The 26901-nt window shown below is 49.4% G+C and overlaps 1 protein-coding gene across 1 annotated transcript; it reads left to right on the top strand.

Moving 5' to 3' along the window:
• Positions 1-18595: 18595 nt before the first annotated feature.
• On the top strand, positions 18596-22528 carry SPACA3 (sperm acrosome associated 3). Its single transcript, XM_024737248.1, has 4 exons — positions 18596-18819; positions 19588-19746; positions 20153-20231; positions 22425-22528. Exons 1-4 carry the CDS (start codon positions 18633-18635, stop codon positions 22489-22491), a joined length of 492 nt encoding a protein of 163 aa, XP_024593016.1. The 5' UTR covers positions 18596-18632; the 3' UTR covers positions 22492-22528.
• Positions 22529-26901: the final 4373 nt, after the last annotated feature.

Genomic DNA, 26901 nt, shown 5'->3' with positions numbered 1-26901 from the left:
ACCCATGACTCCTGCTCATGCCTTTAGACCTGACTCTGCCATCACCATCTCCCAGCTTTGGATTGGGCTGTTCCCTCAGCCTGGAACATCCTCTCTGTTCCTCAGTTCTCCCTCATGGAACCGCTCAAATGTTGCCTAATATGATAATAGCTAACACTTGCAACTAATTCCACGTGCCGGGCATGTTCTAAGTGTTTTATGTTTTTTCACTCATGTAATCTTCTCAACAACCCTGTAGCCCAGGTGCCATTATTATTCCCATTTTGCAGATGAGAAAAATGAGGGACAGAGAGATTAAGTACCTTGTCCGAGGTTACACTGTCAGTAAGTGGCAGACCTGGAATTGTGTTCTGGTTTATTTCCAAATACGGAAATGAAGAAGCATGGGTGGGGTTCAAATCCTGGTCCCATCACTTAAAGCTGATTTTCTCTTCTCTAAAAGGCGGTAATACACCCAACATCATATAGTCACCGAGGAGGTTGAAAAGAGTTAAACAGAGAAAGAATCGATCACTCATGCGTAAATAATAAATGTTAGCTTCTTTCACTTGCCTCTTCCAACTTTGGAATCAATGATTTGCGCGAACATAACACTTTAGCATAGAATAGGATGTCAGACCTGGGAAGGATCTTAGCTCCGACCTGCCTAGTCCAATGCATTGACTGAAGCGTGAGGAAGTGGTAGCACTTGCTCAGAGTGACACAGTAAGGTGGCAACTGTGACAGAGATTGCAAGTTGCCTTCTCTAGTATCTGTTCCCCTTTGCTTCCTTAGTAGCGGAGCTCCTGGTTTTCAGCTGGGTTCGTGGCTTCTCAGAAAAAGGCATTTCCTAAGTTTTCTTGGAGTAAGTGTGGCCATTTGACTATGTTCTGGACAATGAGATGTCAGTGGAAAAATCATGGGATGCTTTCTGGAAGACTCCTTTAAAAGCGAGGAGGCAGGGGGCTTCCCCGGTGGCACAGTGTTTAGGAATCCGCCTGCCAATGCAGGGGACACGGGTTCCAGCCCTGGTCCGGGAATATCCCACATGCCGCAGAGCAACTAAGCCCGTGCGCCACAACTACTGAGCCTGCGCTCTAGGGTCCGCGAGTCACAGCTACTGAAGCCCTTGCGCCTAGAGCCCGTGCTCCGCAACAAGGGGAGCCACTGCAACGAGAAGCCCGTGCACCGCAATGAAGAGCAACCCCTGCTCGCAGCAACTAGAGAAAGCCCGTGCGCAAATAAATAAATAATTAAAAGGAGGAGGCAGGTCCTTCTCCCTTTCTTCTGTCTTGCTGCTTGGAAGGCAGATCTGATAACTGGAGCTCCAGCTGCCATCTTGGAACCGGAGGACAGGTCACACCCTAGCTTTGACACTACCCTGAGCTATTTACCTCCGGATTTATTTTACATGAGACAAAAATAAACTTCTGTCTTGTTGAAGTCACTGTTGTTTGGGTTTCCTGTTACTTTCAATCTAACCTAATCTTAATTGACAGCATTAAATACGGACTAGAACTAAGGTCAAGCAACGTCCCCAAGAGAAGGCTTGAGAGGTGCCCCGTCTTTTCCATCTCTGCAGGTATTGGTGAGAGAACCTGGTTTTCACAACGAAACACCTTGAAGCCCTGCAATGCCTTCTTGTGCCTTGTGGGTGAGGGCAGGTTTGCCTCTGGGAAGCAGGCTGTGGCTGGAACATGGCTCTCAGGGATGGCTGGTCTGGGATCTGTCAGCCTTCCTTCTCCAGACACACAGAGCAAACTCACGGGCAGAGCCATCCAGTGGTTCCGAATGTGGGTCTTTGCATCAGGTTCACCCCCCTGAGTTCTAAGCCAGTGGAGAAAACCCAGAAGGACGAGTGAGATGAACTGATGACCTCTTCTGTTATTCCTCTGGCTGCTACCGGCATGCTTTGAAATTGCTGGCTTTTTTTTTTTTCCTTAAAAATTTGTTCCTCCCTTTGCTTTTTTCCCCTTTTATGAATTAATTTTTTCATCGTGAAATATTTCAAAGATCAGACAAGAATAGAAAAGAGCGTAATGACTACCTATTTACCCACCGTTAAAGCTTTATCCAATCTTAACATTGTGTCATTTGCATCAGATCTCATTTAAAGAAATAAAACATTACTGATAGGATTGAAGCTCCCTGGATTTTCCACTCCCATTTCTATTCTTCTCCCTCCTCCTCAGAGGTAACTATTACTGTGAATCCAGTGTTTATCATTCCTATGTATGGTTTTACACTTGCATTACATTTTTCTGTATGCATTGGTACAATATAGCATTATTCAGTATGGCTTTAAGTTTTAGATATAAATTATAGCATACTCCACTTATCACTGCATATTCCATTGAATAATTCTACCACAATGCATTGCTCCATTTTCCTCTTGATGAATATTTAGGTTATTTCCTGTTGTTTTTCTATAACCCAGACAGTGCTGTGATGAACTCCTGTACTTACCTCCCGGGCACATCTGAGAGAGTTTCTTTAGGGCAAGTGTTAGTAACTACGGCCGATAGGTCAAATCCACTGCCACCTGTTTTAGTATGGGGTTGTAAATTAAGAATAATTTTTAATTTTTTCTTTTTATAATCTTAATTTTAAAAAATTGCAGTAACATATACCTAGCATACAACGTTCCCATTTTAACCATTTTTAAGTGTATAGTTTACTGGCATTAAGTGCTTTCACATTGTTGTATAACCATCACCACCATTCATCTCCAGAACTTTTTCATCTTCCTAAATCGAAATTCTTTACCCATTAAACAATAGCTTTCTATGCCCCTGTCCACTCATCCACTTTCTGTCTCTATGAATTGGGCTACACTAGGTACCTTGTATGAATGAAATGACACACTATTCATCTCTTTGTGACTGGCTCACTTCATTTAGCATGATGACCTCAAGGTTCATCCATGTTGCACACGTCAGAATTTCCTTCCTTTTAAGGCTGAATGACATTCCATTGTATGTATCTACCACATTTTGTTTATCCATTCACCTGTCGATGGATAGTTTTTACTTTTTTTTTTTGCAGTGCGCGGGCCTCTCACCGCTGTGGCCTCTCCTGTTGCGGAGCACAGGCTCCGGACGCGCAGGCTCAGCGGCCATGGCTCACGGGCCCAGCTGCTCCGCGGCATGTGGGATCTTCCCGGACCGGGGCACGAACCCGCGTCCCCTGCATCGGCAGGCGGACTCTCAACCACTGTGCCACCAGGGAAGCCCTGGTTTTTACATTTTTAATGGATAAAAAAAATAAGAATATTTTGTGATACATGAAAATGATAGGAAATTCACATTTCAGTGTCCATAAAAAAGGTTTATTGGAACACAGCTACGGGCATTCATTTCAGTATTGTCTGTGTCTGCTTTTACGCGAAAATGGCAGAGTCGAATGGTTTTATAGTCTCGTAGAGACCATCTAGTCTGAAATGCCTAAAATGCTTACTCTCTGTCCCTTTACAGAAACAGTTTTCTGACCCTGCTCTGTGGTGTGTAGTCACCTAGAGGTGGAGTAGTTGACCGCTAACGTACGTGCATCTTCAACTTTGCTGGAAGTTGTGAGGTGGGTCCCAGTCTGCTCCACATGCCTCTTGTCCGCCTTGCAGCAGCCTCAGCTCCTTGTCCCCTTCTGACTCGGGTACAGGACGTTCTTGTCCTGTGGAACATCTGGCTCCCAGGGCCTGAGGCTCCTGGCAGGGGGACTGTGGCTCTTATCATTACCAGTTTTTCACCATGGTCTCAGCAGCGCCTTTGGAGCAGGCCTCCTGGCTGCTGTTTGTAGAACTGAGCCAAGGCCAAGCCCCTCCCACCCGGCCTCCCAGAGCTCAATCAGCAGATCCATCTCCATGCTCCGTGTTTCCCATTAGATTTCTCCCACAATATCCTCGTCCTTTGCAACTTGGCAGTGTTCGTCCTTTTGTTCTTGGTGCCTAATTAAAATCAGTGATTTAATAAATCACCAAGGAGTCCCTAGGCAGGCAGTGGCATCCTCTCTCATCCCCATAGGGCAGGATGGTAGAGGCAAGAAGGAGGTGTATGGACTTGATATCTCTAGGGGTTTTGTCTTTCATTCATTCACTCTGCAAATACTTCTCAAGCACCTATTAGGTACCAGTGTCCGGGTTAGGCCCTGAGAAGATAGTGAGAGATAAGAAGATAAGTCGGGATACACATTCCCTTCCCCACCCACTTGCTGGTGAGGTCTTGCCCCAGATGGACAGATTTTCCAAGACTGACTTCTGTGCACGTCGCTTTGGCTGCCCGCTCAGACCTTCCACTGCTGTGCCCTTATCCCAGCCAGAGCAGCTTTCCTGACCTTTGTTTCTTTCACCCTGGAGCTTGCTTTACCTTTTGAACCTAACCCCTTGAGGCTTTAGGGGTGCCTTCTCCAGAGGCCAGCCCTGGAGCTGAAATCCTCCTCCTACAGACCCCTGTCCTGAGCTTTGTCCTGGCTTGTTCTCAACCCCTTGCCCTAGACTCAAAGGAACTGGGTACTTTTTAAGGACAAGTATTGAATGTAAGGCCAAGTGCTGATGATACAGTTAGATTAAAGCCTCTGGAATAACTCCATTGCCTTTTTATACAGTCAGGTGACTTTCTTTGATGAGAAAACTGAATGATAACTAAAAGCCAGCTTCCTTGGAGAAAAGAAGGATTAACCAGAAGAGTGAGTTTCCACTTTGTTTTTGGAATGTTGAAGGAAACAGAATTGGATGTCACCGTTCACTTCTGCTTCCTCTGCCTTCCTTTCTATTTCTTCTGCCAAGCCCGACTCTCTCCAGCCTCCAAGCAGCAGGAATGCACACTTGGGAGCTCACAGATCTGCCATACATTCCCTTGAACTCCGTGCGTTTCATGCAGCGTCGGTTCTGAGCTCGGTGACAGCCCTCCATGTGGGAACCTTAGCGGGATGTTGGCGATCTGGGTTTTAGATCCAGTGGAGCCGTTCAGATTCTCATCGGTCCTCGGAGTTGCATCCCCTTGTGTTTTGAATGATTCGTTTTAGACTTTTAGCCTTAGGATTTGGCATTTCAGAATGTTAGCTCTCTGCATAGCTTAACTTATCTACATCCTTGTTGACCTTTAATCAATAAAAGATGGTCTTGGCTTCACCATGGGACAGATTCTGTGTTACAGGATTGCTTTTTTTGCTGAGGCTCAGCGGTTGGATGGCACCTTCCCTGCTTTAAACAGTCAAGAGCAGCCATCTTCACCTCCTTTGACTCACTAAATGCCGATAGCATGCCTCTCCTCACTTTGTGGTAACCAAAAAGGTCTTCAGTCACTGCTAAGTGTTCTCTGGGGGGTAAAATCATCCCCAAATGAGAATCCCTTCAGGCCCACTGAACAGCATGAACCTGGCACCGAGTTCTCCCCTGGCAGTTTGGGAGGGAAATTGTTTTTGGGTCTAAGGGAAGAAAGTCTTTCCTCCCAACCTTACCCCCCAGCACCTTGTGAGAGCTCTCTGGGGCCCCTGATCTCAGCCTGGAGAGGACAGCTCTCAGAGAAGTGGGGGAAGGTACCAGAGTGAGCACATCAGGGAAGCCAGGCCTTCTGAGAGGCATCCATACATATTCCCCCATCTCACAGGTGTTCAGAGGGTTGGACATACCCATAGAACCAAGTATGGTTTCTCTTCCATACGCCATAAGGAGCCCCATACAGCATTCATGCTGTGTGCTCTGAGCCCATGAGCGATAACATCAGAGGGCTCCTCTTTGTTCATTACGAGTGTATTAATATGAAGATGTGTTCTGGAGAATTAGATCTGGTCCCTGCCCTGACTCTTACTTGACATGGGCCCTGAAGCAATGTGCTTCCCCTTTGGGGACTTTTGTCCTCACGTTCATAAAACGAAGATGTCAGATTGTACCCATGATGAGAAATTGTCCTGCTGTCCCCATCAGCCTCCCCACACCCTGAACCTTGAGAATCAAACAGCAAATACAGCTGTTTTCAGGTCATATTTATTTTAGTGAAAAATGAGAGTAGCTTTATTGAGTCCTATGGAAGAACAGGTGAATTCTTAAAACTTAGGTTAACCTGTTCCATTGACAGGAAGGATGTTAATGAAAATGGCTTTATTTAGCCCCTGAAATGTTAATATCTGGGCTTTTTGCGGGCCTCTCACCGCTGTGGCCTCTCCCGTTGCGGATCACAGGCTCCGGACGCACAGGCTCAGCGGCCATGGCTCACGGGCCCAGCCGCTCCGCGGCATGTGGGATCTTCCCGGACCGGGGCACGAGCCCGCGTCCCCTGCATCGGCAGGCGGAGCAGCAACATGGAAGCAGTTTATCCTAAAATTACATTTATCCTAGAATTACACCTCGAACCATATGGCAAAATGAGCCAGGCCACAGGTAAAGCATCACTGGGCGTGGTCTCAGTAGTCTCTCAGGGAGGATGTATATAGTTTTGTGTGCAAGGAGAGCGCCCCCTAGTGTAAATTTAAGCTCCACCAAAGCTGAATGTTTTTCAGCGGCTCTTGCAGAAAAGGGTGGAGGGGCTTTGGGACAAGACCAAAGTTGGTTTATTAAGAGAGTTTTTACCAGAGAAGTATGCTTTTGGGGAAGCTTCCAAACGGCATTAATGGCTTTGCAGTCAAAGGACTTGGGTTTTACGATCCAACTTGGCTTCAAATCACTGCTTCCAGGCTGTATGCACTTGCGTGAACTACTTCAGCCCTGTTTTCTTTATCTGTGAAACTGAGAGGACGGATACCCACGCCTCAGGTTTGTTTTCAGAGTAAATAAAGGAAGTGGGAGTTGGGAGAGTGAATGAAGATGAAGCTGGAAAGATAGGGCTTGATCATGAAGAGTTTATATACCATGCTAAAGAGTTGAACCTGACTCAAAGAACAAGGGAGCCAATAGAAGCCTGTGGGCAAAAGAGAAAGGATAGCACTTGTATGTTTGAAAGATAACTGGTGGCAATGTAGACAATGGGGGCTTGAGATTCTGGTGGTGGTTACGGAGCTGGAATACATGGGAAAGGTGTTTTGGAAGTAGCATTGACTTCAAATTGATGCAGTATGGTGGGTCTTGAGATGGGAGGGGACAGGGTGCAATTGGAAATGGCAACATGCATATGTGTAGCTGTTAAAATGCTTTCCCTTAAGCCTTCTTACCTGATGCTCACAGTAATTTTATGAGCTAGAGATTGTAATGATCATTCTCATTTTATATGTAAGGAGTCTGATAGTCAGGGAGATTAAGCCAAAGGATATACAGTTAGTAAGTGGCCAAATCAGAACGTTTTACCCAGGTCTTCGGCCCCTGATTCTGCCTCTGTCTCTCAGACCACACTTCCTCTCGAGGTTCAGTGTGGAGTCACCACAGAGGGAGAGGCGGTTTAGGCCCAGGGTTGGATGTGTGCTGGGGTCCCAGGTTGTGCAATCTCCCTGGTTGCTAGGAGTCTCTGATACTCAGAGTCCCCAGGTTGCTAGGAGATCTGGGTTGCTAAGAGTCTCAGTTTATTATAGGGCTTGGGTCGGTAGAAGCCCTGGGTTATTCAGTTTTTCAATTTATTAAAGGCTTCACGGTTCTCAGAGACATCAGTTATTAGGGGTCTCAGGCTCCTAGGGCTATTGACATCATCAGGTTGTGAACCCACCCTGGTTGCTGGGAACCTCAGGGTGTCAGAGGCCCCGTGTGTGGAGGCCTTCCGCTGTTGAAGGTGCTAGTTTACTGGAAACCTCGGTTTTTAATTGATTGATTAATTATTTTATTTTATTTTGGCTGTCCCATGCAACATGCATGAGCGAGCTTAGCTCTCTTAGTTCAACCAGGGATGGAACCCATGCCCTCTGCAGTGGAAGCGTGAAGTCCTAACCACTGGACCGCCAGGGAATTCCCAAAACCTCAGTTTTTAGCACCTCCAGCATGTGAGGGTTTCCAAGGTACTAAGAATGTGGACTCAGATTTTCAGGTCCAGGGCCTCCCAAGTCATGGGTCAGGAATGCAGTTTTCTCCCACCCATTCAGCCTCTTTCTCTGGTCAGATAGAGTCACAGAAGCTTTCTGTTTTTCTCAGGTGCTTCATCACAGGCGGCCTCATTCTGCCTCCACAGCTGTGCTGACCTGATTCATTCTACTCCTGGTTCTTCCCATTTAGGTACTGATTCCAAGGCCTTTAGAGCAGAAACTTGTTACGATTCTAAATAAAGCAGATGTTGAAGCACATTTGGGTTATGTTTGTGTTCTCATAATTCACCTTCTAGCTGGTCAGTTTTAAATAATCTTAAATTAGACTTTGTGAAAAATTCCAGAATTGACTGCCCTTCATTTCCAATATATATATATTTTTTCTGTACGTGGGCCTCTAACTGCCGTGGCCTCTCCCGTTGTGGAGCACAGGCTCCGGACGCGCAGGCCCAGCGGCCATGGCTCACGGGCCCAGCCGCTCCGCGGCATGTGGGATCCTCCCGGACCGGGTCACGAACACGCGTCCCCTGCATCAGCAGGCGGACTCCCAACCACTGTGCCACTAGGGAAGCCCCCAATAATTTTATTAGATGAGTCAGAACAGTAAAACTTGCCAGTGCATTTTTCCTTTTTTAAAAAAACTTTTTATTATCAAATAGTTATTCCCAGAAAGTTGCAAAGAGGGTAGAAAGAAATCCCGTGGGCTCTTCGTCCAGTTTCCCCCAATGGTTACATCTTCCAAAAGGATCAACGCTTAGCAGAGTAATCCCCTGCTCATCCAGAGAGCTGGTGACTTCCACGAGGGCCAACGCAGCGCAAACTTGGATGGGGAAAAGGCCTCTGACTGGTTGAAACAAACTCCTGCTTTCCCTTTGCAAAATCCTTATACAACATAATAGACAGCTGGCCTCCTGTATCCGCGGGTTTCCACCTGCAGTTGGTTGAATCTGAGGGTGCGAAACCCATGGATACAGGCCAACTGTACTAGGACATTTGCTATAGGGACTTGAGCATCGGCAGATTTTGGTATCCTGGGTGTGGGCGGGGAGGTGGTCCTGGAACCGAAACCCTACAGATACCAAGGGACCCACTGTAACATCAGTCAGGACGTTGACATTGCGATGACGTGTGTGTACGGTTCTGCGTCATTTTTTTTTTTTGCGGTACGCGGGCCTCTCACTGCTGTGGCCTCTCCCGTTGTGGAGCACAGGCTCTGGACGCGCAGGCTCAGCGGCCATGGCTCACGGGCCCAGCCGCTCCGCGGCATGTGGGATCTTCCCGGACCGGGGCACGAACCCGCGTCCCCTGCATCGGCAGGCGGACTCTCAACCACTGCGCCACCAGGGAAGCTCCCGCGTCATTTTATAACTTGCATTTGTGTACCTACCATCCAGATCAAGATACAGAACTGTCCCAGCACCATAAAATCTCCCTTGTTCTCTCCCTATAGAATCGTGGGCCTCTCCTTCCCTCCCCAATCAGTGTGTTTTTAAATGTATTCTCCTAACCTTTACTCAGTGCCTTTTGGGTGTCTCACCCATTAATAGGTCAAGGAAATACAGAGATGAAATATAACGTACTCCTTGCTCTGGAAGAGCTCACAGACAGGGCTACAGTCACGTACATCATAAATTATAGTGCAATGTGGGAGTTCTGTGACAGGGAGAAATTCAAGGGCCGGGGGCAAGAAAATAGATTGGAGGGTTCAGGAGGTAGAGAGTGGGATTAACACTTTCTGTGGAAGGTGCAACGCTGGGCTGATTTTCAAGGGTGAGATGGAGTTATCAGGTGCCCAATGAGGAGAGATTCTAGACAGATGAGTTTGGGGAAGAGTGGGTAGCTCAGAACCGTGGAAGCCCAGGGGGTGGCGTTGCAGGGAGAGAAGTGTTGGGAGGAAGGGCTGGAGAAGTGGGGAGAGGACAGAGTGTGGAGGACTTCCAAACTAGTTCTGCAAGTGATAGAGATCCACTGAGAGATTTAAAAATGGGGACTGGTGTATTCAGTTCTATCACTTAGATGTACAGAGAGACCCCTTAGGGAATGACTGTAGTCCCAGATAAGATATGCTGACAGCACTGACCAGAGTGATGGGGACAGATATGGAGGAACTGTTTTTGACCTCTGAAGGACGTCAGGAGGGGGAGGGGGGAGTATGACATGGATGAACAAGCACTTTTTTCCAAATGGATGCTTCTCCTTTCTCTTTAGGCTGTGTCGGTTTCCCTGAGAGCAAATCCCTAGGATGTAAGTCCAGGAAGACGAATGCTAGTAGATTAATTCCCTGCTCATCCAGAGACGTTGTGACTTCCGCGAGGGCCAACACAGCACAAACTTGGATGGGAAAGAGGCCTCTGATTGGTTAAAACTAGCTCCTGCTTTCCCTTTGCAATATCCTTTAGGCCCTTTTACTCAGAGCCTTTTTTGACAGTTCAAGTGAAGTTCTCAAAAGTATGGTTAGTTAGTTTCCTCTCCCCCAAAATAACAATAATTAAAGAACTACCTTTTCTTGAGTGTCTGCTTGGTGCCAGGTTCTGTGTAAGATTATTTGCATGTTATCTCACTAATCCTCTCCACAGCCCTCTGGATGGCATTCCTTTTAACTTTATGGGTGAGGATACTGAGGCTAACTAACCCACCAAGGTCACTGAGCTAGTAAATTCTGTGACATCAGGACTCCAGCCCAGGTCTGGCTGCTTTCAGTCAGCTGCCCTGTACTGTGGAAGGCACACATCATAGGAGGGGAGGGAAGAGTGTCAGCCAGTAATGGCACCACAGCAAGGAAGGGAATAATGTGGATTGAGGAACCTGGTGACTGTTAAGTGATTTTCTACCAACTTCACGGAGGACTGTATCGGTCACGGTTCTCCAGAGGAACAGAACAAATAGGATTTGTGTATATAAACACACATACAGGGAACTATAAAAACGTGGTTAGAAGAGTCGTTATATATATATTTGGGATAAGGCTTATGCAGTTGCGGAAGTGGGTGAGTTCCACTGCAGGGTGAGTTGGTAAGCTGGAGACCCAAGAGAATCAATGGTGTTATTCCAGTCTAAAGGCTGGCAGGCTCAGACCCAGGAAGAGCTGATGTTTCAGTTCTAGTTCACAGGCAGGAAAAAAGTCAATGTCTTAGTTTGAATTGCAGTCAGGCAGGGGGAATTCCCTCTTATTCAGGGAGGATCAGCCTTTTCCTTCTCTTCAGGCCTTCTGCGGGTTGAATGAGGCCCACCCACATTAGGGAGGGCAATCTGCTTTACTCAATCTAGTGATTGAAATGTTAATCTCATCTAATGCACGGTATGATGAATATAGACACCAATATTGTATTGTAATCATCAAGATTGCTAAGAGACCAGAACTTAATTATTCCAGCCACTAAAAAGAAATAATGATGCAATGTAACCGAGGTGTTAATTACGACTATGATGATAATCATATCACAATATAGAAATGTATCAAATTAACATGTCTTACACCTTAAATTTACACAACTTATGTGTCAAATACATTTCCATTTTTAAAGATGTTAATCTCCTCCAGAAACACCCTCATAGAAACACCCAGGATAATGTTTGACCAAATATCTGGGCACCCTGTGGCCCAGTCAAGTTGACACAGAAAATTAACCATCACGGGGAGGAAGACAGATTAATAAAGGAGACACAAAACTAAAAGAATATGATGGGGTGAGACTCTGCAGTGCAGGGTTAGTGACTTTACATGCCTCAGGCCTCCTGATAACAATGTCTTGTGATCACAGCCACATACTGTGATCAAAGATGAAAATAGGGGCTTCCCTGGTGGCGCAGTGGTTGAGAGTCCGCCTGCCGATGCAGGGGACACGGGTTCGTGCCCCGGTCCAGGAAGATCCCACATGCCGCGGAGCGGCTGGGCCCGTGAGCCATGGCTGCTGAGCCTGTGTTTCCGGAGCCTGTGCTCCACAACGGGGGAGGCCACAACAGTGAGAGGCCCGCGTACCGCAAAAAAAAAAAAAAAAAAGATGAAAGTAACAGGGACACAACTTATCAAGAAGAGGTTAGCTCTATTTTCACTGTTATGAGTTGGGAGTGGATCGGGTGAGTAGACATCTCTCTAGGAGCTCCAAGCTGTCCCTACTTGCAGGCAGAGTAGGACTCATTTCTTCATCATCCACAGAGACCCCTGCATACTTCTTGGGACCACCTTCGACACTCTCCCGATGGAGTCCTCTGAGCTGAGGTTCTTCTGAATCAACCGACTAGATGATTTTCATTCATTTTTTCATTTCTTTCCATAGTATTTTTTGATCTTGTTGTCAACAATGGGAAAATAGACAATTGGGACGCATCGGGCATCTCCTAGTCTGGTGGGAGCGATGGAGAAAGAAGATACTGATGTAGTGTGGTAGATGCTGAGATGCCACATTAACATTGATTGCTGTGCCAAGGTATAGGGGACTCCTGACTCAGCCCAAGGAGTCCAGGGGAGGAAGACAAGCTCCAGCAATGCTTTAAGGAGGACCAGCAGCTCGCCAGTTAGTTGGAACAGAAAGAGTGTACTTGACAGGGAAAAACATATATAATAGCATGTAAGACACGGCTGCAAAGCACTGGCACACATTTAGGGAACATTTAGGGAACAGTGGTTCTCACCTCTGGTAGCACTTTGGAATCTCCTGGAAGTGTTGAAAAAGTAGTAATGCCTGGGCTTTACCCCCAGAGATTTGGATGTAATGGGACTGGGGTGGTGCCCAGGTGTCAGTATTTTTTCTAAAGTGCAGCCAGGACTGAGAAGCAGAAATGTAAGAGATGCTTCAGGAGAACTTAAACCTGAAGGGAGCTGGTGGGGGATCTCTGCTGGGATGTGTTCAAGAATCTGAGCTTGCTTTGGGGGAAACAGGAAAGACTCGTCCTGAGCTCAGCAGAGAAATCGAGACCCACCAACTGTCACCTGGGGCCTTGTCTGCCCTTGTAACTTTTTCTTTTGAGCTTTCTGTTTCTTCTTCTCCATTTAAGAGTGAAAGTCAAGTGGGAAATAACAAAACACACAATAAAATAAAAATAAACTGAAAGATGACTCAATAAAAAGAAGTGATAAAATAGTAAAAGCAGGCCGATCCAGTAACAACCCCCAAAACTCAACCGCACAGAATCACCACCCAGGGCCAGACAATAAAAACAATAGTTAAGATGTACTGATCCAAGTGGTATGTATCTTCAGGCATTGAGACAGTGAGGGAGGATTGTTCCCATTTTACAGAGGAGCAAACTGAGGCTTGGGGAGATTACCGTGGTTCTAGGGGGTGGGGCAGGGTAACGACTCCATTTTATAGATGAGGAAATGGAGGTTAACTGGCCAAGACTAAATAGCCAACCAAGGGCACAGCAAGACATTGAACTCAGGTTTCCTAACGCAAGTCCAGAGCCCTTCCCCCAGGACAAAGGCTCAAGCCTTGGCTGTGCATTGGAGTCATCTGGGGGAGCTTTTAAAATATACTGATGCCAAAGAGACATTTCTCTAAAGAAGACACATGGGTGGCCAACAGGCATATGAAAAAAACGTTCAACATCGCTAATCATTAGGGAAATGCAAATCAAAACCACAGCGAGTCCCCACACCTCACACCTGTCAGGATGGCTATTATAAAAAAAGCAAAAGATAAGTTTTGGCAAGGACATGAAGAAATTGGAACCCTTGTGCACTGTTGGCAGGAACGCAAAATGGCGAAGCAGCTGTGGAAAAATAGAACTACCGTGTGATCCAGCAACCCCACTTCTGAGTATTTATCCAAAAGAATTGAAATCAGGAATTTGAAGGGATATTAGCACTCTTATGTTCATTGCAGCACTATTCACAATAGCCAAGATGTGGAAAAAACCTAAATGTCCATCAGATGAACGGATAAAGAAAATGCGGTCTATACACCCAGTGGTGTACTGTTCAGCCTTAAAAAGGAAAGAAATTCTGTAACATGTGACCACGCGGATGAACCTGGAGGACATTATGCTCAGTGAAATAAGGCGGTCACAGAAAGACACACACTGCATGATTCCACTTATAGGAGGTATCTAAAAGAGTCAAGTCCGTAGAATCAAAGAGTGGAATGGTGGTTGCCAGGGTTTGGGGGAGAAGGGAGTGGGGAGTTACTAATCTACGGGCATAAAGCTTCAGTTAAACGGGGAAGAAGTTTCTGGGGATCTGCTGTACAACACTGTACCTATGATCAACTACATGGTACTATATACATTTAAAATTTTGTTGAGGGTAGATCTCATGTGAAGTGACTCATGTCTTCCTACCACAATAAAATTAAAAAAAAAAAAAAGGGAGAAACCCTGATGCAAACGTGGCTTTACCCTCAATTCGAATCTGGTCTGTCTGGGATGGGGCCCAAGCGGACAGGATGAACAGGGGCAGCTTGACATGTTTATGGCTGTGCTCTGCTCTTAGTGGTGATTGATCCTGTGTATTGCGTGTCTCTAGAGATGTTTCCTGTATTGTTATTCCCCCTTGAGAATGAGGGAAACTGAGAGGTTAAGTCACTTTTACTGGCACACCCAGCTGGTGGTCACTAGCGCCCGTGTTCGTGCTCAGGTCAGCCTGACTGCAAAGTCCATGCTCTAACTGCTGTGCCACACGGCCTCCAAGCAGGGGCCCCTCTGGGGTATAGACACGGGCGTCACATGCCCTTCTATTCCACTGCTCTGTCCCACAGGCTTTAGGGTCGACAGCATCACATTTGTCCCAGGCTTGTCCACACTGAACTGTCATCATCCAGATGGAGAAAGGGGGTGGTTCGTAGCTCAGCATCAGGGGAGAAGAACAAAGGAGTTTGACCGTGAGGTCGGATGCCTGGGGCGGCGGCGGCCACCCGCCAGCAACATCATCCCTGGGTACCCACCGGAAGGGCCTGTTGGGAGGAGAGGAGTGAGCCATCCTTCAAAGTACTGTGTGTGTGAGTGAAGGTGGGCAAGGGGGGTTGAGCTTAGATCCTCCTAATATGTCCCCAGGCCCTGACATTGAGGGGCTCAGGGGGGCTAGCAAAGCTGGGTGGGTGAAGATGGTTCTAGAAGATGAGCTCACAGAACTGGGGAGTTCCAGAAGGCCCCACGTCAGTTTAGAGCCTGCCCTTTCCCATCATTCTCTTCAAGCTGGGTGCCTGGGGCCCCAGCTGTGTCATGGGGGGTGTCCTGGGCTGAAGCCGAGTGTTGGGTCGTTGCTGTTACTGCCACTGTCACTGCTGTGTCAGCTCTCGTGCGGACAACACCTGATCAGTGAGCCCCCTTCCCCCTCCTCCTGCAGCTGTTTACTGATTAGAGAGGGATGTGGAGAAAGGAAGGCAGTGGTCAGAGATTGCGGGGCGGGGCGGCGGATTCTGGGCTGGTGAAGCGGTGGGTGGGGAGTTGAGAACGAGAGATTGGAGACCACGCTGGCAGCCTCTGGTCTCTGGATCAGCAGACCTGACTCCTGCTACCTCTAGATCTGCTGGGAAATGCTCAGGATGAAATGACCTTTGAATAACTCTGCTACCGAAAAAGCAAACACAAGTCTCTGTAGAGCAGTCGGCTTGGTTTCTTCATCTATAAGTTGGAGATAGTAATCCTTTCCCCCTTGAATTGTTGAGAGGATTAGATGAGATTAAGTCAGAAAACATCCAGAAAAAGCCCAGCACAGTGTCTGCCAGATTTTAAGAACTCAGAAGGGTGTCTTCCTCCCTCTCACCCCCCCACACTTCGATGAGAAGGGCTCATGCTCTCGTGGACACGACTTCAATATACTTCAGTCTTGAGAAGCACCCATTGATCAGCCGCTCCATGCCGGCAGCTCTGCTTGACTCTCAGGATTGACTCTCAAAGAACCATTGTTCTTTGGAAGTTCACCTTGTAGTGGGAAAGGCTAACGTCTTTTACAGTCTACTGTGCGGGAGGGCAGAAGCACAGGGCGCTTTGGGAGTATCGGGGGGGGGCGGGGGCCCACTGGGGGAGTCTCGCTGGGGAACTCCCCTCTAATGTGACCCTTGAAGTATAGGTAAGAGTGAAGCACGTAAAGGAAACGAGAGGGTTCCCGTTCAGACGGCAAGATCATCGCGAGCGAATGACGCGGCGTTACTGGAACTTAATGTGTCGCGGGGCAGAGGTCAGCAAGGCTGGGTCACGAGGACCATGCTTAGGAGGAGTGAGGAAGGAAGCCATCAAAGGGCGTCACACGCCAGGCTTTTTGTGTAAAACCTTCATGCTGGTGAACGTGGGGAGAAGGTCAGGACTAGACGCCAGGAGACCGTCAGCACAGCAGGAGGGTGGTCCGAACTGAGGAAGAGATGCTGCCCTTGGAGGGAAGGTGGACTCAACAGCGCATTGAGATTGATGGCTTGGGGATGAGTGAAAGATGTGATGGAGAGGAGTGAAGAATGACATTTATATCTGGATAAAAATGTTTATCCAATTTGGAGAAATAGGTTTAAACAATAGAACATGATGAGTTTAAAACCAAGAATGTGTGAAACCAAGAAAGGGAAGACATACAAAAGAGCACTAAAATAGTGGGAAGGTTCGTTCTGTTTTGGACGTGCTCCGTTTGAGTTCACCGTGTCTCATCCAAGCGGAGGTTCCCAGGAGGCAGTTACCTATGAGGTCTGCTGCTCCGGGGAAGATGTCATATGAGCCATCACCCTGCAGGGGGCAGTAGGCACAGACGTGCTTGGGCATCTTGCAGGCTGCCCGGAGGGTTTCCTGAAGTGGGAGAGAGGAGGGCTCAAGGGAGAAATGCCTGGGAAGCATATCGGCATTTAAGGCCTGGGCGGAAGTGGATTCCACAAAAGGGAATCCGAGGAACCTGCTAGAGGGGAGCGTCACGGAAGCGGAGAGAGGCGAGAGTTTCAACCGGGTGGAGCGGCAGCGGTGTGCAAGGCTGCTGAGGGCTCCCGCGAGACAGGAGCTGACGAGGGTCCATCGGACTGCGTAGAACAGTGTCAGGCGAGTGGTCGTGGTGGTGACGCTAAATTTCACTGGGTTGAGAAACAAATGGGAGGTGAGAAAATCGTAGATTTTCCCCTGGAAGTTGAAATGAGAAAGAGAGGGAGAGGGACAGGTCAGTATAGATAAAGAGTCCGGGGAAGGTTATTTTAGAAGCTGGAGATCTAAGCATGTCTGTACCTGCAGAGGAAGGAGGGGTTGGTGGAGAGGAGGGGCTGGTGACGCTGAGAGAGGAGAAGTGGCTGGTAGAACACGGTGGAGAGATGCGAAAGGATGAAACACAGAGCTTGGAGGAAAGGTGGGCCCCCATCAGTGTAGAGGCACCTCCTCTGTGAGGGTAGGTGAGGCTACTGGTGCACTTGTGAATGGGAGGGGATAAAAGCAGAAAGAGGAAGGAAGTCTCACCTGTGAGCACCTTGTTTTTCTCAGTGAGGCAGGAGGTGAGGGGACTCAAGGACAGTAATGAGGGTCATGAATACCCCCTGAGGGAAATGGGAGAGAGAGACCTGACCAAGACGAGCATCAGTGCCGTTGCCAGCATCGCTTCCTAATAGAAATAATGACCAGCCGAGTTCTAGTGCAAAGAGCCCCGTTCTCTCTGTGCCTTTCTTTTCTCATTCATTCTTTCAACAATCCGATGAGGCAGGTGTTATTAATTTCCTCACGTCATAGAGGAAGAAGATGGTGCTGGGAAAGTGTCCACATCAGAGACGTTATGCGTAGGGGCGGGCTTCCCCCTGAGACGAGGCTTACTGCAAAGCATACCCTTGTCTTGTCATCCCTGGGCTCGGGGCCACCCAATTGTAGGGACAGCCACTCCCGAGGTTGTGTTTCATTTTTGGAATCTGTGAAGGTTGGGGGCCGAGGTCGTGAGAGACATGGAGAGGTAGTTCACAGGTGGCTGGGGAGAGATAGAAGTGGAATAGAGACACTTCTCTATTCTGAGACAGAGTGGAGGCCAATGTCATACCCAGGTGCAAATGTCCTTCATGATGTTGGGGACAGGCCTGCAGAGCCAGTGATGAGAGGCGTGGAGGGCAAACCAAACCGGGTGAGGTGAGCCTCGAGGGAGGCCGGGCTTTAACAAGGTGGTGGTTTAGATGGGGTGGCGGGCATGGAGGAGAGTTTCAGCATCGCCCTGGGCGGCCTGTGTGTGGGAGAGAGAACATCTTCCGCCTGAGAGGCTGCAGGGTGGCAGTGTCCTAGGGGGAGACCTGGCTTCAGTGCAGGCCAGGAGGGGGAGGCTCAGTGCTAGAAGACAGCTTCGTGGCATCTGGGCTGAGGGATTGATTTACACAGATGCCACTGCTCGGCTGTCCCCTCTGGGAGCATCTGCTTGTGGCCAAACCCCGGTGGGACTTTGGAGTCACATAAACTTTGGCCTCAGTCCAAACTTTGTCCCTTCTGAGTTGTGAAGTCCTGGGATTCAGGATTCCGTGATGCCTGGCAAGTAGTATGGAGCTCAGAATGTGTTTGTCCTCTCTGCGGTTCCCCTCCTCTTCTCTCAGCTGCCGGGACAGGGGGGTACAAAGCAGGATTGGAGGGGAAAGAGGCTGGCCTCGGGGAACCCTCTTCTGGCTCTTGGTGGTACGGCTGATGCCCCATCAGGGCTGCAACGGAGCAGGTTGGCAGTGTTGGAGCCTTCTCCCCACTTCCCAGGTACACTCAGGCCCTGTTTCCCTTCTTCTTCCAGGGGTACCCTTCTGTGAGCTGCCTGTCAAAGCCCAGCTTGGAGCCAGGGCGGCGGGGTCTCCAACCCTGCCGCCCGCATGGAAGGTGGGAGCTGGGCTCCCAGAAGGTGGCCGTGCCTGCCTGGGATCACGTTGCTGGCCTTGGCGTCTCTTCTCAGCTGCCTGCTCAGCTCCGGCCAGGCCAAGGTCTACAGTCGCTGTGAGCTGGCCAGAGTGCTGCAGGATTTCGGCCTGGATGGATTCCGGGGATACAGCCTGGCGGACTGTGAGGACTGTACTCCCTTCCTCCCTCTTCCTCCCTCAAGGGCTGTGGCCTTGGGAGCCTCTGTCCTCCTTTGTCAAACGAGCATCCCATGAGCTGAGAGGTAGAGAACACCTGGCACTGGGGTGAATTCACAGCAGGCAGACGACAGGCAGCCACAGCAGAACGACCTCTCCATTTTCTCCCCCGCTGGTAAAGCCGGGAGCCACAGGAAAAGAATGGTGTCCTACCCTAATCTGAATTGTGGCCACGAGGGTCAGACATTCCCAGTGAAGTTTAGGGCGAGCTGAGCAAAGCAGTAAATACCAAACTTTTCAAGCTGGTGGCAGTCTCGAGAAGCTATGAAGTACAGCCACACCCGGACTCATTTCTTCTCTAGCTCTAGCCCTCTCTCTAGGTTCCCCCTGTGCCTTCCTAATCATGTCTCTAAAGAGCGAGCTCTTGTTCGTTCACCCCACAGCATTTCTTGGGTCCTACTATGTGCGGACAGTGAGGCCATGGGAAGATTGCTAGCCTAGGAGTCGGGACGCCTGAGGTCAGGTCCCGACTCTTGCTATTTGGTGGCTCTGTGTGACCTTGAGTAAGTCACTTTGCCCCTCCGAGCTTTGATGGATTCGTTTGTCAAGGAGGTGGGAGGGCGTCTGCCCTGACTGCGTGGAAACAGGAGTTGAGGCTCGGAGGAGGTGACGTGTGGAGCCTGCCCCATGAGCCCTCTGGTCTGGGTTGGCCTCCGTCATCCGACCCGCAGGCCTGTGTCTCCGCCCTGTGCAGGGGTCTGTCTTGCTTACTTCGCAAGTGGCTTCAACACAGCTGCCGTGGACCACGAAGCCGATGGAAGTACCAACAGCGGCATCTTCCAGATCAACAGCCGGAAGTGGTGCAAAAATCTCAACCCCCATGTCCCAAACACGTGCCAGATGTACTGCTCTGGTAGGCTGGGCCTGGGCCCGGGGCTGGCCGGGGGCCTGGCTCTGCACTGCCCATTGCTTCTTCCCCAGCCTTGCGTGTTCCTCCTGCCTTCTGTTTGAGTGGGGACCCCCGCTGCCTGCTGGGTCTACCAAGGAGGGCGGGATGGGGCGAGTGATGAGGATGGATCCTCTGTGAATCTGATTTGGGGTCCCAGATGGGACACTGTGGGAAGGGAGGGGGGATGGCTTCTGATGGGGGGAAGTGATCGGGTAAGCCCTGTGCTTGCAGGGCGGTCGAGGGACAGGGTTGAATTTAGGATGGAGGAGGGTGTGTACATGTGTGAGAAAGACAGAGAGATGGAGACAGACTCTGGCTATCCAGCTCCAACCCCTGCTCCCTCATCGTGTTTCTCTGCCTCCCTCCCCAGACTTGTTGAATCCTAACCTCAAGGATACTGTTATCTGTGCCATGAAGATAGTTCAGGATCCCCAGGGTCTGGGCACCTGGTAAGTAATGTAGGTTGGAGCCCCCTGCAAGGAGATGTGGCCAGGACCACAGTAGGGAACTAACCTTCTCTGAGTGTCCTCCTTATCCCAGGCGCCATTCCATGGCCTCACAATCTAATCCGCACGGCCGCTTTCGGTGGCGGAGCTCACTACCACTGATGTATTTACAGACAACGCACTGAATTTTAGGGAGGATAAGCAAGTCACTGGAGGTCACGGAGCCAAGCCTGGCTCCTCCAAGATCTGCCTGTGTCGGGATGCCTGCCTACAAGTTCATTAGACCAGGGTCTAGGAACTTTGTTTGTTTCTTAACTGGGGCATCTTTGTCTAGTACAACAGATCAAAGAAGTTCCCTGCTTGAAGCGTGGGTGGGTGCTCTGGAGCCGCACCCCATCAGCCTTCCCTTTACTCACCTCCTTCCCACAAGATGGCCTTTGGAGCCATCCTCATAGGCAAGGGAGTTGGATGAGCATCTGATGGGGCACTGGACTATATCTTTGGAGCCCCTGAAGCAGCAGGCCTACAGCTTCCCAGCCTCTTCTGATGAGAGCTTCTCTACAGAGAGTCTCCAAACTCCCTTTACTCCCCTATCTGGATAGTAGCAGGGGACAGGATGTGGGGAAGGTAAAATCCCTCCAGGTGGCCAGAGTAACCCAGGGCAGATGCGATAGTGACGAGGCTGGTGGGGTAATTAGGAAAGTATCAAATGTCAGTCCATGAGCAGAAGGAAGCCAGACGGACTAGAGGCAGGGGGGCTAGTTGGGAAGCCTCTGTGGGAGTCTAAATGAGAGACAGAGGGTGTGGACTCAGACAGTTGTATAGGTGATGGACAGGAGAGGGGTGAGGGGTGAGGGGCTGTGGAGAAGGAACAGGGACACGTGATACACGGCCAGTGAGTGAGAGGAGGAGGTGAAAAGGACCATGAACGTAGAGAAGGTCCAAGGTGGGCCTTGGCGATGGCCACAGCTTTGGAGACGTGTTGATTTGAGAACAGTTGAAGCCCCAGGAGCTGAATCTGGAATGAGGCAGACTCAGCAGGATAGAATGCACATCTATGAAATCAGGAAGGGTGAATGCAGACTCAGGTAGGAACCCAAGGGCTTGAGGCCTTGGGGGCACTACCTGGGGTGGAAGAAACAGGTTCTTTTGGGTTAAATCAAAAAACAACTCTCGTACGCTGGGAGTAAATTTGTGGCATGTATAACCTCTGAGAGGTGGCTGAGGCTAATAGGAAGTGGTTCTAGAATGTAGGAAGGGTGCTGTTTATTCCCTCCACATGCACACCTGAGAACTCATCTGTGCCAGGCTCTGTGCTTGGTGCTGGGCTTCAGGCGTGGCCAAGACCCAGTTCTTTGCCCTCAAGCGTCTCAGTCTAATGGAAGAGATGAACAATCAAGGTCCTTTAGGGGCCCTCCTTGCCATTGGGCTCTCTGACATTGACATCATAGAGGACCCTAGTTATCCAAGTTTGGAACCCCTGGGAACTTGGGACCCCCAGGATCCCAGGGTCTTGCTTAACTTCCTCAAGATGCTAGCATGACACTGGAACAAGGTAATGGTCCTAAAAGAGCCTATAAACTATAGTTACCGGCAACTGAAAGATCCAGATTGGTAGCCAAAGAGAATTGGGTGTAGGTGCATTTCTGTCATTTACAAGCTGTGGACCTTGGGCAAGTAATTCTGCATCTTAGTCTCAGCTTTTCATTTGGAACATAGGGAACATGATATCTGCCCAATCTACCTTATAGGGCTGCTGGGGGGCATGGCAGATAGATGGGTGATGGGTGTGGCAGTGCTATGTACACTGTAAAGGGCTGTACACGTGTACCGTGGCATCAGTGTCAGCAGAAACAGCATGGTGTAGGAAGCGAGCATTGAACTGGGGCTGTGGACCCCAGTCTTTGCCACTGACTTCTGGGTGAACCTGAGCAAGTTACTCTGTTATCTCCATCGGTAAAATACGGAGGCTAGACAGGTAACTTTTTAAGGGCCATTCTCTCTCCTTTTTTTTTAACTTCTTTTAGGGGGTTCTTTGCTAGTTAACGCAGCTGACTTGTCTCTCTTCCCCTTGCTAGCCCCTTTCCTCACCTCACTTCTGGTTTAGAGCGCACGCCTCCATCCTGTTCTTCTCTGAGCAAAGACTGAAGACTGCAGCTGATTTGGTCTCTCCTCTTCCCCATCTTCCATCCTCAGGGAGGTCTGGAGGCATCACTGCCAGGGCAAGGACCTCAGTGACTGGGTGGATGGCTGTGAATTGTAGGATTCTCTCTGGATGGACAGGCCATGCATAGCAGCTTGGGAGATGTGGTTTGGTTCCTGACCCAGGCCTGGGGAGACAAGCCAACTAATAAAGTATAGTTTAATATGTAAGTGTGGTTCTCAGCTGTCCCTGTGTGTCCAGGTGGCATGTTGGAGCCAGAAGCATCTCAGGGTTTCCTCACTATCCGCATGGGCTGGGGTTCAGCTGGACTCCAAAAAGCCTACCACGGGAGGTTTGCCTCCATTCCTGGAGGCCTGGAGAGGGGGGGTGTCAGTGCCTGTGTTGCCCACACCTGGCAGAGTTTCCTACATGAACCTCTTGAATATATGATTGATGCGTAAACGATGCATCCTGAATGAATGGTAGGCACTCAGCTAACGTTTGTAGAACTAGCGAAGGAATGGGCCCCGATACCTTCGTCATATCAGCTGTCAGGCCCCAGGCTTCTCTCTGGATGGAACCACAGCCCCTCCTGGGCTCTCTCCCTCTCAGGCGGACCGCTCTGGCTGCTTCTCATCCAAGTCCCACTCACCTCGCACTTGGCCATATCTTGGAGCAGTGGGGGGTTTGGCACAGTTCGGGAAGAGCTGGCTTAATGGGGTTTCTCCTTTATCCTGGCTGCCCGACCTTGGGAAGGTCACTCCACCTCTCACAGGCAAATTCCTCATGGACAAGAGGAGCTAATACAGGCCAGCTTGCAATATCGTATTGATATCAATTACATAATACAGAGCAGGGAGGCACCTGGTACAGGGCGTGGCACAGAGTGGGGGGGACTTAAGAAACACTGACCTCTTGTCTGGTTTCCCTGAGCTCTGGGGGCGCCAAGTCCCAGCCCACCTGGTGGGCACACGTCCTGCCTGTCCTGGTGACCAGGGCTTCCTTGGGAGGTCTGCACCAATGTCCTCGTCACTGTTTGCTGAGAATGAGGAAGAGGAGAGGAGAAGGTGTGGGAAGAAAGAGCAGAAGAGGCACGGGGATGGTTTGGATAAAGTGACAGAAATTTCTATAGGAAGTGGGGAGAATTAAGTGAAGTTCTGGGACTTTTTAAAGTTCAGGCCACTAATAAGGACCCACTGTATAGCACAGGGAACTCTACTCAATACTCTGTCATGACTTATATGGGTAAAGAATCTCCCCCAAAAAGTGGGTATATGTATAACTGATTCACTTTGCTGTACACCTGAAACCAACACAACATTGTAAATCAACTATATTCCAATTAAAAATGTTAAAAAACGAAAAGGAAAAAAAAAGTCCTAGTCACCTCATTCTTGGACTAGTTTGGCTCCAGGAGACTAATTGCAAATGGACTTTATCTTTTGTGCTATGGGTGGGGCGAATGCCCCAGGGGATTAGCTTGCTAAGCTGCTGCTCCTTCTCTATCTGCAAGTACAGGTGAGGGGGCCAGAGGCTCCTGGCAGCTGAACGAGGCTCTGCAGTGTGCTTCTCTTGGGCTGAGGTCCCTGTGCTCTGCCTGTGAGATCCACACCCTCAGCTGGATGTGGCTGGCTTTTTTTCGCTCCGAGCGCTGGCCTGAAGCTTGCTAGAGTGGGAAACTACGGGAAACTGGCCCAATCAGATGGGATCCAGCACTCACCGGACACCTCTATTGCAAACTGAGCACAAGCCTCTATTCTATGTGGCCAGGAATCCTCTGACACTTCAATGGCAGCCACTCTTGATGGAGTTGGCATGTAGGATAGGACTTCATCATCTCCGAACTGCCACGTGTCAGGCATCTCACCAGCACTTTCCATGGTTTATCTCACCACCCTCGCAGCAGCCCCAGGGGGGTAGAGATGGTCATCCCCATTTTTCAGGAGAAAACTGAGCCCCAGACAAGTTCTAGAACTTGCCCAAGGTAACGCAGTTGGTGGAGCTGGGATTCGGATGGGGCTGTTGAACTCCAAAGGCTGTGCTTTGTCCTCAGCATGTCCCAGACTCCATAGCTGGACCAGCCCTTGGACTCTCAGTCGGCTGGACCCCTGGGGTGGAAAGGCACAGTGAATGGAGGGCAGTGGAGAGACAGCCCAGTTCTATCCAGCAAGCATCTGTCCTTCCTCAGACTCTGCTTCACGTTCTCCTCTGTCTCCAAGCCTTTGCTCAGGTATCTCCTCTGCAGACCTGCCTCCCTGGCAACTTCCACCTACCTCTCGAGGCTTCAGCTGGAACCTACTAATGCCTCAGCCCGGCAGACAGCCCTGGTGCCCCTTCTTCAATGAGTGTGCATGCCAGATGCCTCTCTGCTTTACGTCTCTCTGCTCAGGTTCTTGTGTGCGTGTCTGTTGCCTACCTCTGCCTGCCTAGACTCTCAGCTCCCTGAGATTGTGTCCTCTTGATATATGAGCCACGCAGAAAATGCTCATGGGGTGAGGAAGCCTGGATGGAGACCCCCAGCTGGTGCTGGGAAGTCTTCCAGCTGTTTCTTGTCCCTCCTCCCTGTAAGGCAGGTTGAACTGAGGATGCTTTGGTGCCCTCCAATCACTTTCTCTTGGACTTATTATAACTCAGATAGAACTCCTTTTGAAAAGAAGCCACAAAGTCTGAATTACACTAAAGACAAACAGCCCATGATGGTGCTAAGTTAGCCAAATGAGCCACTGCCTTCGGAAGCAGGTGGTGTGGAGAGTAGCTTTAAGGAGTCAAGGCATCCAAATTCCCCATGCCAAGGCATCACTAACGGCCATTATCACGGGGTGTTTGTTTTTTTGCGGTACGCGGGCCTCTCACTGTTGTGGCCTCTCCCGTTGAGGAGCACAGGCTCCGGACGCGCAGGGTCAGCGGCCATGGCTCACGGGCCCAGCCGCTCCGCGGCATGTGGGATCTTCCCGGACCGGGGCACGAACCCGCGTCCCCTGCATCGGCAGGCGGACTCCCAACCACTGCGCCACCAGGGAAGCCCCCTTTTTTTTTTTTAAACAAAAAGTGCTATTACAGTCTTGCTCAAAAACAAATGAGACGTCGACAGGGGTGCGTGTCTAGGGGCTCAACGGCATACGGAGACCATGAGCGTGCGTTTCCTGCATACAGCGGACGCAGTGGTCACATTCCTGAAGAATCAGGCCACAGGGATGTTTGTAGAGCAATGCTACAGTTGCTTTCTATGTATGCAGGTCTCCTCGGCCCTCATAATCACCACGTGCATAAAGTAATCCCAGAGGTTCTCCGTTCATGCTGATTTTCTGCTCGTTCATTCATTTTGCCCTCTGTGAGAACTTGCTAGCGCACAAGCTGTAGCAGGTGCCAAAGGTTTAAAAAATTATAGGAGAAAAACCTTGACATCGATCAAACCCAATCTATCCTTTTTCCTGCCTGTAAATTGAAAAATGACAGTCAGAATATCATTTAGGGGAAGAAATGTTGGTTGCTCTAGTGGTACTCTCCTCCTGCAGTTCTTCTGGGGGAATGTTTAGCACTTTCTAGACCAGGGGTGCATCCCTAGGGGATCACAGATGGGCTTCTGGGGTCCATAACCCTCCTAAAATTGTATGCAAAATTTTATGTACATCTATGGGGACACGTGCATTGTTTTTTTCTGGGGAGAGAGTTCATAGTTTTCACCTTATTTTTAATCCAAGCAAGATTTAGAATCAATGTTTTACAGGAAGAAAAAAGGAAAGAAGAAAAGATAGAAAGTACACACCTCGGCTCGTTTAATCCTCGTAATTACCCTGACACCTAGGTATCATTATCTCCGTTATACAGATGGGAAGCAGAGGCTCCGAGCAGTAAACGGAATATTTGCTTCGATACCTGACACCCATTCTCAATTTAGACTCATAGACCATTAGAGTGGGGAGGCACCAAAGGGATTATTTGTCCATTTCCCACCCCTCCCCTCTAATAGAGGGGGAAACTGAGGCCCAGAGAAGTGAAATACATTTTCCAAAGTTATATGGTTAGTTTACAGCAGAAACAGGTTAGAAAGTCAATCTTTTGACTCTGTCCAAAGCTTTTGCCAGCTATTGCTTTGTTCTTGCAAACCCGGTAAGCGTAGGTTTCATTGACTGTTAAATCGAATTAGTAAGACACCCTCCCCTTTTCACCCATCCTCGTTCCCACTGACCTGTTTCATGGTCCCCAGGGACCTTGTGGCCCCAAACACACTCAGCCTATGAGCTTTAGGAAGGCACAGATGCATGCACAAAATGATTCTACGTGCTAGGAATCCCAAAGAAATTAGGTAGATGCATCAACCCTTGGCTTGGGAAATACGGTCCTAGACCCTTGGAGAGCAGAGGAAGGAGCTGAAAGACTTCAGCCATGATACAGCCCTCAACCTGCTGCCCTGGCCCTTCATCCTTTGGCACCTGCCTGCCTCTCTGTGGTCACTGTGGACACTTTCCCCTTTCCTTTCTTTGCTTGGCTCCCCTGGACTTTCGTGCAGTCCCAGGACTGTGCCTCTCT

Source organism: Neophocaena asiaeorientalis, unplaced genomic scaffold, assembly GCF_003031525.2.
Source record: "Neophocaena asiaeorientalis asiaeorientalis breed wild unplaced genomic scaffold, Neophocaena_asiaeorientalis_V1.1 scaffold129, whole genome shotgun sequence".
NCBI lineage: Eukaryota > Metazoa > Chordata > Mammalia > Artiodactyla > Phocoenidae > Neophocaena > Neophocaena asiaeorientalis.
The sequence above is the reverse complement of the archived record's forward strand: the minus strand, read 5'-3'. Positions and strand labels throughout refer to the sequence as shown.